This window comes from Scophthalmus maximus, chromosome 7 (assembly GCF_022379125.1).
Source record: "Scophthalmus maximus strain ysfricsl-2021 chromosome 7, ASM2237912v1, whole genome shotgun sequence".
NCBI lineage: Eukaryota > Metazoa > Chordata > Actinopteri > Pleuronectiformes > Scophthalmidae > Scophthalmus > Scophthalmus maximus.
In genome coordinates this window covers 491,389-510,692 of record NC_061521.1, presented here as the reverse complement: position 1 = coordinate 510,692, position 19,304 = coordinate 491,389, and the positions used below count along the sequence as shown (strand labels likewise).

Below are 19,304 nucleotides of genomic sequence, written 5' to 3'. Positions count from 1 at the left end.
GTCATGGCAGCGAAACGCCGTAGTTGCACAGCAGACCCGGGGAGGAGCGAGGCGGAGCTTTGCGGAACACGAAGGGAGGGGGGCGAGGAGTGAGCAGGAAAGCGCTGGAATCGACCATAGTCTCACAGGGCTGTTTATACAGAAAGAGGAGGGTGCTGTGTGGCTTGATCCTTGAGGTGTTTTGACATGGAATGGCAAAGACATGTAGTTCACACACCTGAAAACCAATGTAACTTGTGTAAAAGGGGGCATAATATGGGCCCTTTAAAGAGATGAACTGTGGCATTGTGAGCCCTTATGAGCCACTGTGGACACCACCTCTGTATCACCACTATCATACATGAGGAGAGCGTGGCAACCACTTGCCCTCTGACGAGTCGAGCCCAGCTGAATGGAGTGTGCAGGATTGTACAGGTTTGTACTACCACTGTCAGCAGTGAGCCCATGCAGTGATCATAAGCCTGAGGAACAATCAGTCAATCACCCCCAGCTGTGCAGTCACACAGTACTTCAGCAATTCCCAACTGGCAGCCCACGGGCCAGGTCCGGCACACAAAAGCCAAATGTCTGGCCTGCGAAGACCCACTAACGCATCTGTCATAGCACGTTAATAAAGTGTGAGTTACTCTACTTCCTCATCCCACAACATTTGATTTCCCCCGTCAGAAAACGTGCACGCTCTCTATGGTCCTCCGCTATGTAAAACTCCCTGCTTCATGACCGGTAATTATCAGAAAATCAATAACTGTTGTAGTATGAGTGGCGTAACTCCTGTCGGGAATGGAGCAGTGTGAGTGTGTGCGAGCGTGCGCAGATTGTGATCTGTTTTGTAATAATGATAAATGTCGCAGTTCCTCAAGTTTAACTAGAAGTATCGGTGTGTATTTCTCCACACTGTTGGGGAACGTAAAAGAGCAAGAGAGCGCTTCGGTGCTGGAGAAAGAAAACCTCTCCCCTGCTTTGCGAGTCCCGAATCCGGTCTGGACTCTGGATGCCAGGCAGGAAAAGTCAAACACTGACCAAACAACAAAAGAACATGAACTGCCCGAAAAAATTGTAAAGTTGACCAGGAAAACCGTCAGTTCAAATTTGACTGGACCGATCAGTTTTGTTTTATTATACCAAACCAGCCGATCCTAAACCGAGGTGCTTGATATGCAGAGCAGCTGTCTGCAAAGCAGATAATATATAGAACAAATATAAAACGAAAACAGAAACAGTGGACAATATAGCACTTCTAAAAAACTGCAAACTACGATTCAATAATATAAACATAAATTAAAAGAATATAAAATTAAAAGCAAATGACCTTTGCCTCAAGAAAAGCCAATAATTATAATCTGATATTATTTGGTATGAGCACATATTCTAAGTGTGATATTGTTGTATTTAACCTCATATTTTAAAAGTGACAAACTGAAAATGAATTTTTCTGTGTGTGTGTGTGTGTGTGTGTGTGTGTCCTTGAGGTGGTTGTAGAGGTACTGCTACTAGCTGTCTATGTGGAAAGCTTTTTGGACATGCTGTTTAACAATTTTGTTATACAGACATATATTAAGCCTATGTAGAAAAGTTGACGGCTACCATTGCTTCTCAGTCCTATCCTGCTGTCAGGCCACTAGCTGTAATGCTGTTGTCATTGTTTTATGATATTAGAGGCGCAGTAAATGAAAATGTTTTTGGTTTGATTGATATATAAAAGGTGTGCGGGTGTGTGTTTAATCCCAAACATTTTGGCCCTTGCATGCTTGACATAACTTGGTCCTCCAAGAAAACTAGTTGGGGAACCCTGCAGTACTTCATCTTTACTGCTTACTTTGTACTAAAGTTCATTACACTATTTATGCAGGGCTCCAGACTAACTTTTTTTACTAGGAGCTCTGCAGCCCCTGAATGACAATTTTAGGGGTGCAGAAACAGAAAATTCAGGGGCACACCTTAAGTCGGCGTGCAACGCAATTATCCACATTTTCGCCCATTTTAGCTGTATTACTGATAAATGCTTGGGTAATGAATTGACAGCCAACAGAAATTACAATGTGCTGTACTATTTTAAGTTCAAAATTGAATTTCATTGAATAAGGAAAAAGGGGGTCAATGTTTATATTTTGCCATTGTTGAGTGAGACGTTAGCAGGTATTAATGCAAAAAAAACCCCTGAATCTGACAGATTTTTCATTTCTTTTTCTGGCCAAGTAATTTTCACCATCTACTTTTTTAGAGGCCACTTTTTTTCTGCCATGCGGTCGCTTCCCATAGGTTTTCATGTAAAAAGGTGGCTAGTGTGTGACCCTCAATGCCTTCTAAATAAGGGGAATTTTGATATTTAAGCACCACCCCACACACTGCTGACATCACGTCCGTCAAGCCCTCGGAACAGGCCGGCGAGGTGCGACGCTTGGAGTGGAGGGGTGGGGAGGTGAGGTGAAACGTCTGGTCTGGACGGGGCCAGTTGAAGGGATAAAAGTGCACGCCGTTCCGGTTAAACCGCACCATGGCCAGCTTGGAGGCCGACCACGGCAAGGAAGAACACGGGAGGCGAGTCGGGAGACTCGTGCGTTTCATCTGGGCACCGCCTCATCGACAGCAGAGGTGTATCTACACTGATCTCATGCGTGGCCTCTCTAATCTAATTAACGGAAATCGTAGTGACTGAGAACTTTAATTCCTGCGTAGAGGCGAAGACACACCGACAAGTGTAGTTTACATGACCCCCACAGTTGACTAATCACTCCCGGACTCATTCCACTCTTACACAAATTGGTCTACACTGGCAGAGTGCGGACTCGCTCTGAAAAAAAAATGTCTGCACATTTTTCTGTCTGGAGTCATTTGCTTCATGTTGTTTCCCATGTTTCCCTTAGTTCCCTTATGTAACAATATATATATAATATATATAGCATATTGAGTTTCCACTTAGTCAGGTAAAGAAAGATGAAGTGAATCCAGTCCTGTATAAAACTGTGCCTTCATTTAACATTTAACTGCTGTTCCAGACGTGGTCATTCTACTGGAACAACATTTTAGCAACACTAATAAACATAACATAGAATAATCCAACAGAACTAGAACTGTAGCTGACAAAATTATAATATAGTTTTCATCTTTCCTTCTTCCCAACACATTACCTTTGCGCTGTGATGCAGTAACTATCAGTTTACTCAAACATAGTTGGTGATGGTATGTTGTATTGTATGGAGAATCATTTATTTGCCGGGAAAGAGGCAAAATGCATTTTCCATACATATTATGATAATAGATACAGTGTGGGCTGTTGGTCTGCAGATTTAGCTGGGTGGGGAGAAGAATAATCTGTCAACGTTGTAAATAAAGTTATATTGATGAAAAAAACATCCACAGAATATGGGCCTTTAATATCACTTCTCTTGTGTCTTTGCAGGTGTCACTCTATGATTGTGAGAATTCATAACCAATCAGAAGCAGTGTTAGGACCAGAGGGGAGTACACCAACAGTCACAGCATGGACCTTAGATTCAGACCTCTTACCAGGGGAGCTCTTCATTTCCTGCTGCTGGCCACACTGGTGCTGCCCTCCCATTCAGAGAGTGAGTAATGATATTTTTTACACAGCTCGGGGCTTTGTTCAGTACTCAAGTCAGTGAGTCACACTATTTATGAGTGTAATACTTTCATTTATTTGGCCGGCAGTTTGTATGGAAGCATGTTAATGGTGAGTCGGTGGGAAAGGGTAAATCCTTTGTCAGTTTCAGACTCAGAGAGTGGGCATACGGTTATTTCGTGGAAGAAGCTGGGTTATTTTCCAAAAGTCAGCAAACCTCATTAATACTACCCTTTGGAAAAATTATAAAATGTCTATGTTTATTTAATATTTCTTTTTAGCATTCATTTAATGAACATAAGACTGTCATGGGTTAAATGTCACCAGCTTGACTCTGACACCAGTCAAATGCAAGCTACAGTATATTAAGAGACAACAAGGACGAAGGGCCAAGATGTTTTAAAGTTGAAAGGTTTTAGCTATGTTTCACCTCAACCATCCAACCTGTGGAAAACGCCACGAATTGAGAAGTTAATGTTATGAAGTTCTTTGCCGATATGATATTTCTGTGCCTAATATGGTAGATGAACTCTATTTATATAGTGTTTTTCTAGTCTTATTGACCACCCAAAGCGCTTTACAGCACAAGTCATATTCAACCACATCAACATATTTAAACTATGTATTATATATTATTATATATTATATTTTTAACTCTATTTAAACAGTCCTCTTTCTATGACATATCAATCATAAACTGTCCACACAGCAGGCAGTAGCTTTTTTGGGGTTAAAGGGGCAGTAAGCGATTTTAATCCAATACACTTTTAATAAAATTCAGCTTAATATTTCCATTAGCCTCTTTATAGCTGTCAGTTTGGGTCCGCAGACCTCACCACACATCAGTGCAGTGTGCGTGTGTTCGGGCCCCGAACAGTGCAGTCAAAATATCAACAATAAACAATCATTCTCCAAAATGTACTGTCCCTTTAGGTGTCTTGCCCAAGGATACTTTGATACGTGGCCTTCTGTAGATATCTGTTTATTCAGTGCTGGTATTCCTATTGGGCAGCAACGACATCTGCTGGGGATTTCTTGAAAAGGGATGTCATGTAGTTAAAAAGCAATGTATTTCGGTTGCTTGGTCAAATGATGGTTTAAGGTTGTACAGTGTAACTTCATTACAAGTGGTCTGTGCGTAAATACATTTTTGATGGATTTAATTAGGGCTATCAGGACAAATTTCGGAAAACAATCAATAATATTTGAATGGCTGTAAATACTATTCAAAAGAGTATTTATTTATTTATTTAATGTGATGGTGTGGGAAATCAATTCAATTCAATATTATTTGTATAATGCCAAATGCCAAATCACAAAATAAATAGTCTCAAGGCACTTTACAGAGTGGGGTCAATATTACAATATTACAGAGAAAACCCAACAAATCCAACAATGAACAAGCACTTTAGGATTGTGGAGGAGAAACAATTCCCTTTAACAGAAAGAAATCTCTGGCAGAATCGGACTCAGTTGTGGGGGAACATCTGTCTCGACTGGTTGGGGGAGACAGGATAGGTAGCAGAAAGATGGGGAGAGGAGAGACAGGAGGAGAGGCTCTGTCTCCCATTCTACTTTTACAGATTCTGGAAACCACAAGTAGTCCTGAGTTCACAGAGCGAATTGATCTATCGGGATAATATGGAACTGTGAGCTCTGTCAGATATGATGGAGCATGATTATTAAGGTCTTTGTAGGTGAGGAGCAGGATTTTGAATTCTGAATTTTACAGGAAGCCAATGCAGGCTGGAAAAGGCTTGGCCTTTTCGCCCCTACCTACTCTTACAGTAAGGAATGAAATTTGAATGGGAATATATAGGAAGATTGACAGCCCTATACTGTATTTTCTTGTGTTGGTTTTGATACGGGTGTTAAACCAATACTATTAATAGATACTGGTACCTAAACAGATCCTTTTAAAAAGCACAAAACAACCATTGATGATGAGAACGGATTATTTTATTGCTAAGGCAAATTGGAACTTAAAATAAACATTAAATGAGACATATTATGCTTGCTTTGTGAGTTATGTATTTTTTGTGTATGTAAAAGGTCTGCAAAGTTAAAAAGCCGAAAGTCTGTGATAAAGCTAGCTCCCCTCACCCGACAGAAAAACACTGCTCCTGAAGCTCCTGAAATGCCTTGGCAGTAGTCCGGCCGATACTTCATAAGATAGTGACATCACATTATAACAGACATGTATAATGTCTATTAGCGACTGAGAGAACTTCCTACATGCGCTGGAAGCTGCTGACCAATCACAACAGAGTGGGTCAGCTGGCCAATCAGAGCAGATGGGCTTCATTGTGAGGGGGGCCTTAAAGAGACAGGAGCTAAAACCAAGCGTTTCAGACAGAGGCACGAGCTGCAGGAATGGACAATTATGAACCTTCATATGAGCATAATGTGTCTCTTTTAACAACAACTGCTTTAACTATCTTTAAACAATTTAATTACAACTGTTAAAAATGTAAAGTATACTTGAAAAAAAACCTTCCTTAACAAAGTCACATAATCAATAAAGCCTAACCCAACTACAATAATTTAACTATAAATAAAAGGTTCAGTGCTTAATACAGCAAAATATTCCAGGTTTAACCTCCAGCTACAACCTTGCATCCTCTGATGTGCTTAATATGTTGGCATTGGGTCACGCAAGCAATAAAACATGCATCTTTATGTGCATCAGCCACTGTACACCTCCAAATGCTCAAAATTCAGCCAGTGTTGCCAGATCTCGTGAGAGAAACGAGCAACCAGGTCTATAAAATCAAGCCTACCAGAAGCAATCCCCCCCTGAAGAACTGTTGTGAGAATAAAAAAACACGTATATTTTTTACATGCAGTTTCACATATGTTTATCAGTGCTGGTGTGTTGAACAAGATCTGCATGGTCTATTACCTGCAAAAGGGCTATTGAATCATCCCCCTCTTGAGGTCGGATCCAGTCTTTTAATGCAGTCTTTGTTGTATTTTTCCCATGTTATTGTATTCTTATTTCTATTTTTATTACTTTGAATGTGTTACCTGTGTGTGTGTGTGTGTGTGTGTGTGTGAATACAGTCAGTCACATTATATTTACATATACAACATCCACTGTAGAATTTCAAAACAATTAAAGTATTAAGAAATTTAACAATTTAACGCATCTTGAGAAGATTCAGATGAAAGTAATCATGTTGTTTACTGTCTATCTTTAAAATAATTGAATAAAATGTTTTTCTCTTCCTAATTTTATCTTTACGTTACTCGTAGAGTTTTTACCCATTTTATTTTAGCAATTTGCCTGCTGTGCCTTTATTGAGAGGAGTGTTGATCTGTTATCCTGCCCGTCGTCCAGACCATAGTCGGGGAGAAGGGAGATAGATTAGAGATGATTTTTAGTAATCAAAAAACTCGAGAAATTGTTATAGCCCTATTTATTATTAGACCAAGTCAAGACAAAGACTTTGAGAGGTCGAGACCGACCCAAGACCACGACAACATGACACACTTACGATAAAATATGGAACATGTCAACTATAGGAAGTTATCAATTTGATCTGAAGATCCACATGATCAACAAACGACCCACATACACACAATATAAAATCAACGTCACCATTTTAATTCAACAAGTGATTATTTGTCAGAATGCACATGCAACAATTATTCAATTTAACATTGTTAAACTGTAAATTAGTAAGATATATAACATTTTAATATGATTATACACACACATGCAAGCACAAACTGAAAGAATGAATAACAAATCTCTCTCTCTCTTGCATGTGCGCACGCACACTAGCAGCCCCACAGGTGAAGTAGTAGCAGCTATGAAAGATTAGTGAGTTCTCAAAAGTAACATTATTGGTTGCATTCGAGGCAGGGCGTTATACATCCAATCACATCCCCACAGTTGTGGTCTTGACCAGTCTTGTCATAAAATCTCAAGACCTCGAAGACCGAGATCTTTAAAAAGACCGGTCTCGAGTACTACAACACTACAAATCGATCTAGAAAGCGGCTGGAGTCCCCCGAACCCATCCCTTCATCTTGTTGAAATGTTGTAATTGGACATCCAATAGCCAATCAGGATTGGCCTTCACTGATTGATTGCTTTTGTGTCACAAATATAACGCTGTGCCATGTTAAATTAGCGTGCAGGCAAACTTGAGCGCCCACTGAGTGTAGAGGTTGAGAGGGAGAAACTGTGAGCGACTGAGCCGCACAGAGCCAGTTTGTGTTTATATGAAAAAAAACTACATGACAGGGGTTATTATTGCATGTTAATATGGATAATATTAAACATGCAAATACATTTATTGAGCACAGAAAATATTTTCATTCGCTCAAACAAATACATTTTTGCATATGAATTCTTTTCAAAATATAATTATGTGCTTGCAAAATATAGTCTCCTGTGCTCCGTTTCTCAAGTTCCTACCTCAGAAAAGAGACACAAATATAACACCATAACCTGCAACTAGTGATGTGAACCAGAGCTCTGACACCAGAGCAGTCAAGAACATACTTAATTATGATCTCTGACTCAGAGAAGGGGTCATCGCTGGGTTTGGCGACAAAAAATGAGCTGCATGCATTGACCAGACCCCTGGATAATGCAATGATGGCTTTCTGGTTCACCCATGAGGATCTCATTGAATCAAGTCAGGGTGCATGGTGTTTAGGTGAAAGGTTGAGTATTAACATGAGGAAAACATAATTTCATATTAGTTTGGTCAGACAGGGAAATGAGTTTGAAAATTATATGCAGCTGACAGCAGTGAGTTAACCAAGTCTAGCTCCATAAAAATTACAATGTAGTACCAGAATCAGTGATGCTTGGCAGTTAAAGAAATGTTATAGACTGATTTTATATGACATACAACTCCATACAACAAAACCCTCACATGTATAAAAGACTGTTTTGTGTGCTGAAAACCCTGGCAAATGATAGTCAGCTGAGGAGAGCATGGTGCGTGTATGAGTTATCAAACACAGTTTTGGCAGTCATCAAACATAGTTTTTAGATTGGTGATCACCAACCTTTGCGCTCAATCGACTGGTTGATCTTTGAGACGACCCCTTTATATCCCGGAAATAAAAGGAAAAATAAACATATTTTAGCGCTAATGGGTTGAGATACGAGAGATGGCTGTCTGATTGCGGGCAAACAGGTAGCTAGAATTGCGGAGGATCCCCGCAAGATGGCTAAAAGGTAACATTTTCATCCAGAATGGGAAGAGGAATTTATTTTTACCATAGTAAAATGCAAGTGTATATGTATGCTATGCCAGCAAACAAAAGCACTGTGTAAAAGAGGAAATCTGGAGCGGCATCCTGACACCAACCACCAGAAATTCAGAGACAGCTAACGAACCAAGGAGTGCAATCTGTGTGAGGATAGTCGAGGATATGAAATTGGAGTTGAAGGCCCATCAGTCCCTCTTCACAAAACCTGCTGCTCTTAAGGCTGCCATTGGGGCATCATTTGTGTAAGTCACCTTTTGGCCAAACACAAAACGCCTTTTACAGATGGTGAGTTGATCAAGGAGGCAATGGTTATTACCACAGACAGTTTTCAACTACTTTAAAAATAAAGACGATATCAAAACAGCACTCCACAATATCCCACTTGGCACTGCAACAGGGACAAGAAGGTAAGTGTTAAAGGACATGTCACTTTGTCGATGTTCTTCACTGCAATTTGATGAATCCGTGGAAGTAAGGGAGACATGCTCAGCTCAGGATGTTATCAATCTTTAGCACTTAAAGGACAGAACAAAGGGTAAGGATATTTATGGTGAGTTTTAAAAATACTCATTGCATGGGATGCGCGCTGATTTATTTATTCAAGGCGTTGTTGGAGCAGCTCGATGCCGCTAACGACCTATTTCGTTCGGAAGGGAGATACCCAGTGGTTGATTCGCGGCTACAGCGATTTGTTGACTTGCTGCCAGAGCTCAAGACTTTTCTGTCGACGAGGAATGAGGAACACAAAGAACTGTCAGATGATGCGTGGCTACAGCCGGTGCTCCTGGGGGACAAGCTGGAGTACTCAGGAGTGGATCACCACCTCACATCATGGATTATAGACAACCTCAGCAACCGCCCCCAGTATGTGAGGACATGGGACTGTGTCTCTGATACAGTAGTCTGCAGCACAGGAGCGCCACAGGGAACAGTCTTGGCTCCCTTTCTGTTCACCCTGTACACAGTAGACTTCATGTACAGCACAGCCACCTGCCATGTGCAGAAGTTCTCTGACGACTCTGCCATCGTCGGCCTCATCACAGATGACGATGACAGGGAGTACAGAAAACTGACTCAGGACTTTGTGGACTGGTGCCAGTGGAACTGCCTCCAGATCAACGCGGGTAAAACCAAGGAGCTGGTGGTGGATTTCCGCAGGCGCAGTCACCCCCCCACAACACCGGTGAACATCCAGGGAAAGGACATAGAGAAAGTGGTGTCTTATAAGTACCTGGGTGTTCACCTGAACAATAAACTGGACTGGACAGACAACACCATGGCACTGTACAAGAAGGGCCAGAGCACTGAACAACTCCTTCAGCGACCGGCTCCTTCACCCTTAGTGTGTGAAGGAGCGGTACCGCAGGTCCTTCCTTCCTGCTGCTGTGAGACTGTATAACCAGCACTGCTCTAAATTGAACACACACACAGGACTCAACCACTCTAAAATAATTCACGGATACATTTAAAGTGCATTACTAACTGTGCAATATTTATATTTGTAATATTCCATTTGCAACTATTGCTACTGCTCTGTATATAGTATTCATATACGTTTGCTTTTTTTATTTAATGTTAATTTTTTATTTTTTTGTAAAATTTTGTACATACTAACCCCGTTTTTGTAAATTTCTTATACATTCTTCTGTCCACTTTGCTTCTTTAATGCCCGAATTTCCCCATTGTGGGACGAATAAAGGTATATCTTATCTTATCTTTTTTTACTTGACCAGCAATTTCTGACAAACCTAACACCAAAACTGAACACACTCAACACTGAGTGAATGCGTTCAAGGCCAAGCTTGGTGTTTGGACTACACATCTAAAGAACAGGAGGCTAGCACACTTTCCCAACCTGGAAAAGAGTTACAGGCCATCAGAGACAAGGATGCCTTTGCCTTTTACTGTGCTCACCTGGGGCCTGTTCCTAGAACAATCTAGGAGTATTTTAACCCTGAAAAGAGGGAAACTCTTGGTTTTCCATTCCAGAAAGTATTTTAACCCTGAAAATAGGGAAACTCTTGGTTTTCCATTTCAGAAAGTGAGTGAACTTAAACTGTAGGTCAGTTACCATGGTAACTGGCGCTGTGAACCTAACCTGCTCGCTGGCAGGTTTTCTTGAAAAAAATGCAGTTTCTCCTTAACTCTTCCCTTTTCCTGAACCTGTAGTAGCTGTCCTTTCCTCCTCAACCCGATCGATATGGAAGCAGAATTAATTCAGTAGCCTCACGTCAGAGAGGATGTTCAGACCCGATGCTTTCATTCCCCGACAGCTACTTAGTAGAACTTTACCGTTTCTCTCACAATCTATCACATATCTGAACAATATTATCCAACCTTATGTCAGCATTATAATGTCGTGGACATGCTCCGACCAGATCAAAGCTTTTGCGCTTAGATTTTTTTTGAACGGGAGATTTCTTAAGTTAAAATAGCCACTGATGTTTTCTTTGTTTAACATGTGGAATCTGATTAAAATCATATGCCTTACCTATCTGCAATATGTTCATATAGTTCATTTTCAGCTGCTGCCACGTTATTTTTGTGCCAGTGGTTGGGAAACTAAATTAAATATGATTAAGTAAAATCGCACGTTTTTCAGATGTGAGCAACAAGTATCGAACCACAGCTCCAGCGCAGCAGACATTGTCACTAACTATTATACCAGCATCTTAGACACGACATTTGTAGAGAAAATATCAGATCGTTGTAAATCATTTGATTATTTTATTGTCTTACATGTCGACTCGGGCAGTAACTGTCTCCCACACCAACTGTCTCTCCTCATCAGCTGCAGCTGTGATGCTCCAATTTCTCAGAAGTATCTTATTTTCTCCATAAGCACAAAGTTGTATCTCCAACTTTAACGGGGGGATGTAAGAGGACCTTGTTTTTCGCCTCGGTTGCCATGGTGACTCGTAGTATAGGAGCTCCATTAATGATGGCTTTTTATATTCGCGGGCACACGTGTCACTCCGTGTGAAAATAATCAGAGTTGATCTAACTAACTCAGAACTGCTTTTCTGGAACCTACTGAGAGTAGATCAAGTGAGTGTTCAGATTTAGGTTCCAAGACCTACCAAATGATCAAATCAAAGTACAGGAGCTGCCTCACAGACTGGCGATCTGTAGCTATGAGCCAGACGACAAGGCACTCACTGACAGAATCACAGCTATCACACTGACTTGAATGAGTGCAAAAGTTTTGCTTTCTGATGTCAATATGCACGTAACAGTATTTTTGAATTATTGGACCAAGTATTTGATGTATTTTCACTATGTACTTGGATGGGCACGAGTAGTAAATTCCAAGATCAACGGAACACATCAATTCCTTGAGGGCCAATCGAGTACTTGTTTTTCTAAATCTATTATTAGAACGCAATGTATCTTTCTGCATGAATAACGATGCACAGCAATACAGCCTACCCAACACGTGATGCTAATTTATCAATCAAAAGATTCACAGCTACCCTTTAAGGATTTATTTTTCGCAACTTCAAAACATTTTGTTCCTTACAAAACGTAATTAAATTCGCGGGTGAAATTTCACTTGACTTAACGTCGAACAAACGCTGTCGGTCTGTAACAGAAGAAACCATTGGCTTTACACAGATAATACAATTTGAAAACACAGTTTTTCTGAAAACCTAAAATGAATTAAATTCTTGCTCAGGAAAACGCGTATGTCAACGTGTTCCGGAGAAAGGTGAGAACACATTCTGTTTATGATCAGTCCTGCTGTGGAGAAGACGTGCCCCACTGGCACAGAGGTGGCAGGTTTCAGCAGGACGCTGATACCTGAACGCTCAGTTTTCTGGACCGGTGCCTTTTGGACTTCCACCACTCCAGTGGGCTTTGCTGATGACGATTGCAAGGTTCACTGAAATAAGCGTCACTTCTCCCACCCGGGTCTCTCTCCCCGCCCGGTCGTACGCGTCCTCGAGCTGCTCCCACCATTGTACTCCGGTCAACGGGGGAGCGCAGCGCACACTGGTCTCGCCGTTTGCTGCTGCACACCTATGTCGCCTACGCCAAGAACCAGCCCTGCCCTCCATGTCATCTGGGCCTTGCACAGTAACCCTGTCGTGTAGGTCAGTAAATTTTGAAACGAGGGCTACTCGAGGAATCGATGACTCAAGCCCATCCCTAGTACTTACAACAGCTTTTCCAGCTTTAATTCTTCTGCAGCTTTTTTAAAAAACGTGTCCAGGGCATCAGAAATTCTGGTTTTCATGTCCGGCTCCTCATGCTTAAAAAGGATTCAGTGTCATTTTTTGGGATTCCTCATGATCTGTGACTGGCTGCCATCTTAATCTTTATTTTCACTTTGTGGTGGAGTGTGGTTTGATAAAAGGAATCAATTTGAGTATTTTCCTTCATTCAGTCTTGGATCTTGGATGAAGACTGAGAGTTATTTGGTCCAGTTGAACAGCTAAATTTGTATGTTGGATTCTTTCAGGATGGATTCATACCAGGTTCAATAAAAATGTTTTGATTGAATTTTCATGAATTCAAGATGATCCCAATTTTCAACTGATTTAATAGTCTTTAAAAGGTGAGGGAATGAGGATTGAGGGTGGCTGTGCAAAGCAAGCAGGCAGAGGAGTAGGAGCAAAGCACCGAAAGTCCGGTGATGGCTTTGTCACTGGGTTCGACACTCGGGCTGAGTTTCAGGCAAAAACAGGCAGAGTTTCTTGGGCAGAAGAATCAGATAGTCCAAAAATAAGCTTTATGCAAAAATCACAGAACACGGTATACCAAGGTCAAAGGAATAAAAGCCCGAGAGTTTTACCACAGTCAAGACAAAATAATCTGGCGATGAGTAGATGAATAGTCAAAAGGAACAGTCGAATTTAGGACAAAAAGTTTCCTAAATCCTTAAATGACCCATAAGCATTTCGTCGGCTGTTGAACTGTTCAGATTCTCTAATTGCTTAGGAAAGGTGCTTCAATACTTCCTTTCCTATCTTCTTTAGCATAGGGTACACTGGACTTAGGAGAAATAGCTGCCCCACAATAACTTGCCATGTAGGGGTTGACGATATAGTCTCAAAATTATATCACGATATTTCAATAAAATTTATGATAACAATATTTATGACGATATAGAAAAATATTTGTATCATATTGGTGATTGCAGCTTATTGGGAGCATTTATGAGTGCAAACAAAATGAAGAGCATTTTCCATCCTTCTTTTCCAACTAGCTAGCAAATGTACAATATTATCTAATAAAATTGACCTCAATTGTTAAGCACAAATGTAAAGAAAAAGCAGCAATCCAAACAAACCTTCAGTCAAAATGTAACACTCAACACACAAAATACAAATGCTTTCAAAACTTAAATAACAGATGTTTTGCATTTTTTGCGGGGATCATCGCAGTGTTTTGTCTAGGATTTTATTTTCAGCAGATGAGCAGGCTGACGTTGACACACACACACACACACACACACACACAAACACAGACTGCAAGACATCAACACTGCAATGCCCCAAATCACTGTCATGCTGCCTTAAGTGTTTGTCCAGATTCGTGGTTTGACCCGACTGGCAGCTAATAAATGCCCCGTATTTACTGCACTTTGCCTTGTCGTCACTTTCTCTGTTAAGGTACACCCAGACATTCCACTGTTCATTGCTTCACTCTGGCTTCTTAGCATGCATGCTAGGGGCTTGCTAGCGTCACAACACAGGCGCCATTACGTTGATGCCTGGCGTAGACAGACAGGTCCTGGTAGATGACAACATTTTGCTTTATTTGCTGTCGCTGACACGCTGCTCTCTTTCTCAAAAGGTTTAGTGTACCCTATGCTAAAGGAGATAGGAAAGGAAGAATTGAAGCACCTTTCCTAATTATTTAGAGAATCCGATCAATTCTTATCATGGCTGCCAATGAAATACTTTCGGGTCAATTCAAGATTTAGGAAACTTTCTAAGCAAATTGACAATTTCGACCGCACCCTATGAATCCTCATTTACACCTTTCCTTGACCTCATGATGTTTTCCATTTAGGGTCAAGGAAGAGTAGATAGGAAAAGATGATAGGTAGGACAATCCGAATCCACCCACAGCCTTTATTCAGGAGGTAACAAGCCTGATCAGAAACTGGTGTGAAACCCAGCCAGGAACCCTGGAAGACCGCGTCCAATGCTGTGCCTGCTGCCACACCAAATCACACAAACACACTCAAACACAAAGAAAACTAATAACTAAGTTTACTAAGTAAATCCAATCAAATACATTTTATTTGTACAGCACCAAATCACAACATACATTATCTCAAGGAACTTTACATAGTGAGATTGAGATGTCACTATATTACAGAGAAACACAACAGATGTTGAGCATGACCATGGGGACAGTAGGTGGCTTGCAGATACACATCTAGACCTTTTTATAAGGTGTAAGCTGCAATAGTTTTCATTCATGTTAAAAGTAAAACTAAACCTTTCATGACCACTGTCACATTGCAAATGTGGCAGCTTGCATTGATCATCAGAATTTCAGGTGACTTAACTTGTCTCGTATACAACTGACAGCAGGGTCTTGAGTCCACTTGCTTGACATCACCACAGTAACTTGGGAATAAGTGGAGACTTGAAGTTTGCAAGTTGAGTCTTGCTTGTGATTTGTATGTTTTACTTCCTCCCACCTCTTTATGATACATGGTGCAAGCAGTTGTCAGTATGTAGGCCAGGCTCAGCCTCAGAGGTGAAGGAAGAGATCCTCTGAGGGCAATGTTTTTTATCAACAGGTTAATTATCAGGGCCAGTATTTTATGGCTGCAATGAACACACTGTAATTTCCCTCCATAATTTAGCAGAGAGGAAATAATCAGGGGTGCTGTGTCAGCATTTACCTTCCAATGTGAGTGCTCTGCACTCTGGAAAAAAAAATGTATCATTAATTTCTCCGTCATAGTTGAGATTGTATCAAATTCTCATAGAAAACATATTAGACTGTGTGTGAAATTGCACTTTCTTTTTCAGAGTTATAGATGAGCCAGATTATAACAAACATACATCATACACATGCTGCTAATTATATTACTCTCCAGTGTCCACAAATCAACCAGGACATCATATAAAAAGTAACTCCTAACAATTTAACATCCTGCCACATTTACATCATATTTGCATATTTCTCAGACGAACTGCTAGTACACTCTCCCTGGTGCAGATTAAAGTTTTAATTTTATTTGTTGGCTCCAAATCACAGCATACACAATTCCAAGGCACTTTACATAGTGAGGTCAGGACCTTTCTGTGTGTGCGTGTTAGTGTGTGAATGTGAGCGGCAGACGACACAATTTTTCGACTTGTATAATGTGCTGAGGAGATTTGTTGTCTGTGTAAAACTAGATAAAAACAATGTTCAGTTTCATTTATTACATGCCACGTCAGTCCAACACCTGGACTGAGAATTTGGGGATACTGCTTTGAAACAATATTAGGAAAAGTGTGCATCACGTGCAGGACACACTTGTATGGGCATGGTTCTTGAGGGTTCTCCAATAATCAGAATGTTGATTTTTCATTCCCGGCTCCTCCTGTCTGCAGGTTGAAGTGATCGCAACTAAATTGAGAACCCAAATTGAAGTTTGAATTGCCATATACACTATGTAAATGCAGACAATTTACTTGTCTACAACCTGGTGAAGTGTGAATGTGCACTTAAGCACCTCAATGACTGCAAGTGTAGGTACTGGAAAAGACCATGTTATTAATATTTTTGTACTTTGGTACCACCCTAAGGAGGTTGTTGTTGGCATTAATGTTAGCTCAGCGGCTATGAGTTTGCACAGCATGGTCTCACATCTGCTATAGAACCTAAATACTTTTAATTTTGAAAACAAATGAAAATCCAGTGAACTTAAGTCCATTGTGTTGATATCTATACTAACCATTTACTAATTCGAAGATGAAGATTACATATATTGATTTTCAGTGGAAATTAGAATTTTCCCTCTAGGTATAAATGCCTCATTTATAGTTGGGGTTTTTTCAGGACACAAAAGTGTTCACGCACTCACTATATTGTCATCCAGCCAAGACTCACTGTGAAGCTGTTTTCAGACATGGTCTCTGGGAATTGCTTCTGGAAATCCTCTGGAGTTTGCCATTCAAATATGAGAAATGCAGAAGGAGATTGTCTGTGTCAGGTGCGTTGACGGCAACAGGGACATCTCCAGAAAATTCTGTGGCATCGGTGTAGAGCATGCTAGGAGGCAGGACATGCTGAGAATTCCGCTGTGAAAAGCATTTTTTTTGTTTACAGTCATCAACATGCCCACTTGCTTGCTGTGATTCCTTCAGAGATTTTCCTGCTGTTTCTCATATGACATCACACAGACATTCTTCTAGTGAGCCCATGATGTCTGGAACAATTTATGCAGACATTTGTGTCCTTACATACACCCCCACCGAAAAAGTTCAGGAAAAGTCTCAGACTTCAGTTCATGTCTGAAAGCAGATTATGACTTTATGCTGTAACCTTCCTTTCCCCCTCCCCAGCTTTTCTGTGGATTTGCAGCCTCCCAGGGTCGCATCCACTTGATGATTTTAAAAACAGAATGAGTTTATTCCCTGTTTCTTTGCCTCCCTCTTCCAGCTTTCATGCGGTGTGAAGATAATGCTACCATACTTGTGGTCATTAACAGCAGAAGAGAACAATGTATTTTTTATAAGAACAAACACAAGTGCCAACATTGTCTCTGGATCTAACTCCCCAAACAGAAGTTAAGATTACTGTCTCTGCTGGGATGACTTCTTGCTTGTGAGCAGACTATTCAATATGGCCATTTGGACTATGATTCATAGCTTAATAATGTCCCATCTATGTGCTTTCTCCCTCTTACTTGCAATTTCTGTTTACCACCAAGCATGCTTTCCTGTGAGTAGAGTTCTATGTGCAACAAGCTGTATGAAAATAGTCTACTGACAAAAGACTCGCACTGTAATGTATCATCAGTCATTCAGGCATAGCTAGTTGCAGAAATGAATTTGAGATGACTTATTTTCATTTACTGTTCTGCTGGTCATAGCTCAGCTTGCTGCTAACAATCAGTTGAATAGATGTCAATGTCTGTGCTGGCAGAGTGGCTCAGGGAGAGTGGCTCGAAACATGGGGCGTTTAAACGTAGGGCAGCCCCGGGATGATCGGGTGTCACTAAGCAGGCAGTTACGTTGTGGTCACTTACGCCAATATACTTTACGAGAAACGTCTCCATGTTCGAGCTGTTGCCTTCGTGTTTCACTGGGCACGAGCTGAACTTAGAGCTAATTGTGTGAAACTCCAGCTTGTTTACATCCAAAGGCCATTTCCTTTTGGCAAGACCCTGACACGCTGTCGCGAGACTACCACTGGATAAAGTAACATTCATTCAATTCTGATTGGCCAGGGACGCAGAGAGCTGCGCCCAGAGGAAAATCTTGAAGAAACCAATTAGAGACCAGCCTCAGGTCACACTCATTTGTCTGGCGCCCCTCGCCCATGAAACGGTAGTTACGTATTGTAACTCCAGATTCTTTGAGTATAGGCGCAGCTGCTAAGGCGCTTACTACCAGCTGGCACATCGTATGAGTAAACTATTTTAATTTCATAATTATTTTGTTGTTTAAATAAACACTTATTTTTTTGGAATTTTGATGGGGTGCCGCCACTGCGCCCTTTATTAAAGAGCAGCCACTTTTTAAAGGTCTCGAAATTGACTGAATTTTTACTCTTTACTCTTGTCTCGGTCTGAGACCTAGAGGTCTCGAGATTTTATGTCAAGACCAGTCAAAACCACAACTGTGGTTCAGTCACGAATCTTTCACGGCTGTTACTACTTGACCTGTGCGACTGCACTGGTGCACGCATGTGAGAGTAAGAGACTGTGTGACTGCTGAATATATAATTTATTCAGTCTGAGTGCAAGTGTGCCAGTGTGCATGCACACATGCAAGAGAGAGAGATTTGTTTTTCATTCTTTCAGTTTGTGCTTGCATGTGTGTGTGTGTTTGTGTATAATCATATTAAGATGTTATATATCTTACTTATTTACGGTTTAACAATGTTAAATTGAATAATTGTTTGATGCATTCTGAAAAGAAAATAATCACCTGGTGATTTAAAATGGTAAGTTGATTTTATATTGTTTTTGTTTGTGGGTCTTTTTATGATCATGTGGATCTTTCAGATCAAATTGATAACTTCCTATAGTTGACATGTTCCACATTTCATCGTAAGTGTGTCATGTTGTGTTGGACTCGCACTGGTCTGGTTCTGGTCTTGACTCTGTCTCACCCTGCCTTTGTCTTGGGTCGGTCTCGACCTCTCAAAGTCTTGGTCTTGACTTGGTCTCGACCTCTGAAAGTCTCGGTACACTCCAGTCTCGGTCTTGTCTTGGTCTCAGTTTAGATAGTCGTGACTACAACACTAAGAACTGCCCACCTTATGTTGTCTATGTGACGATGCTGTGCTGCTTTTGGTGATGAACATG

General features: G+C 40.9%; 1 protein-coding gene across 18 annotated transcripts in view; it reads left to right on the top strand.

The window, feature by feature from the left end:
• The window catches only part of ptprfa (protein tyrosine phosphatase receptor type Fa), a 300,666-nt gene that overhangs the window by 79,505 nt on the left and 201,857 nt on the right, over positions 1-19,304 (top strand). For 17 of the 18 annotated variants that reach the window (XM_035647719.2, XM_035647721.2, XM_035647718.2 and 14 more), the window contains one exon: positions 3,401-3,566. The exons of the other annotated variant lie outside the window; for it this stretch is intronic. In XM_035647719.2, the coding sequence (XP_035503612.1) occupies positions 3,482-3,566 (85 nt within the window). In that variant the 5' untranslated portion in view covers positions 3,401-3,481. The remainder of the gene's footprint in view (positions 1-3,400; positions 3,567-19,304) is intronic. 18 annotated transcript variants of the gene reach the window in all.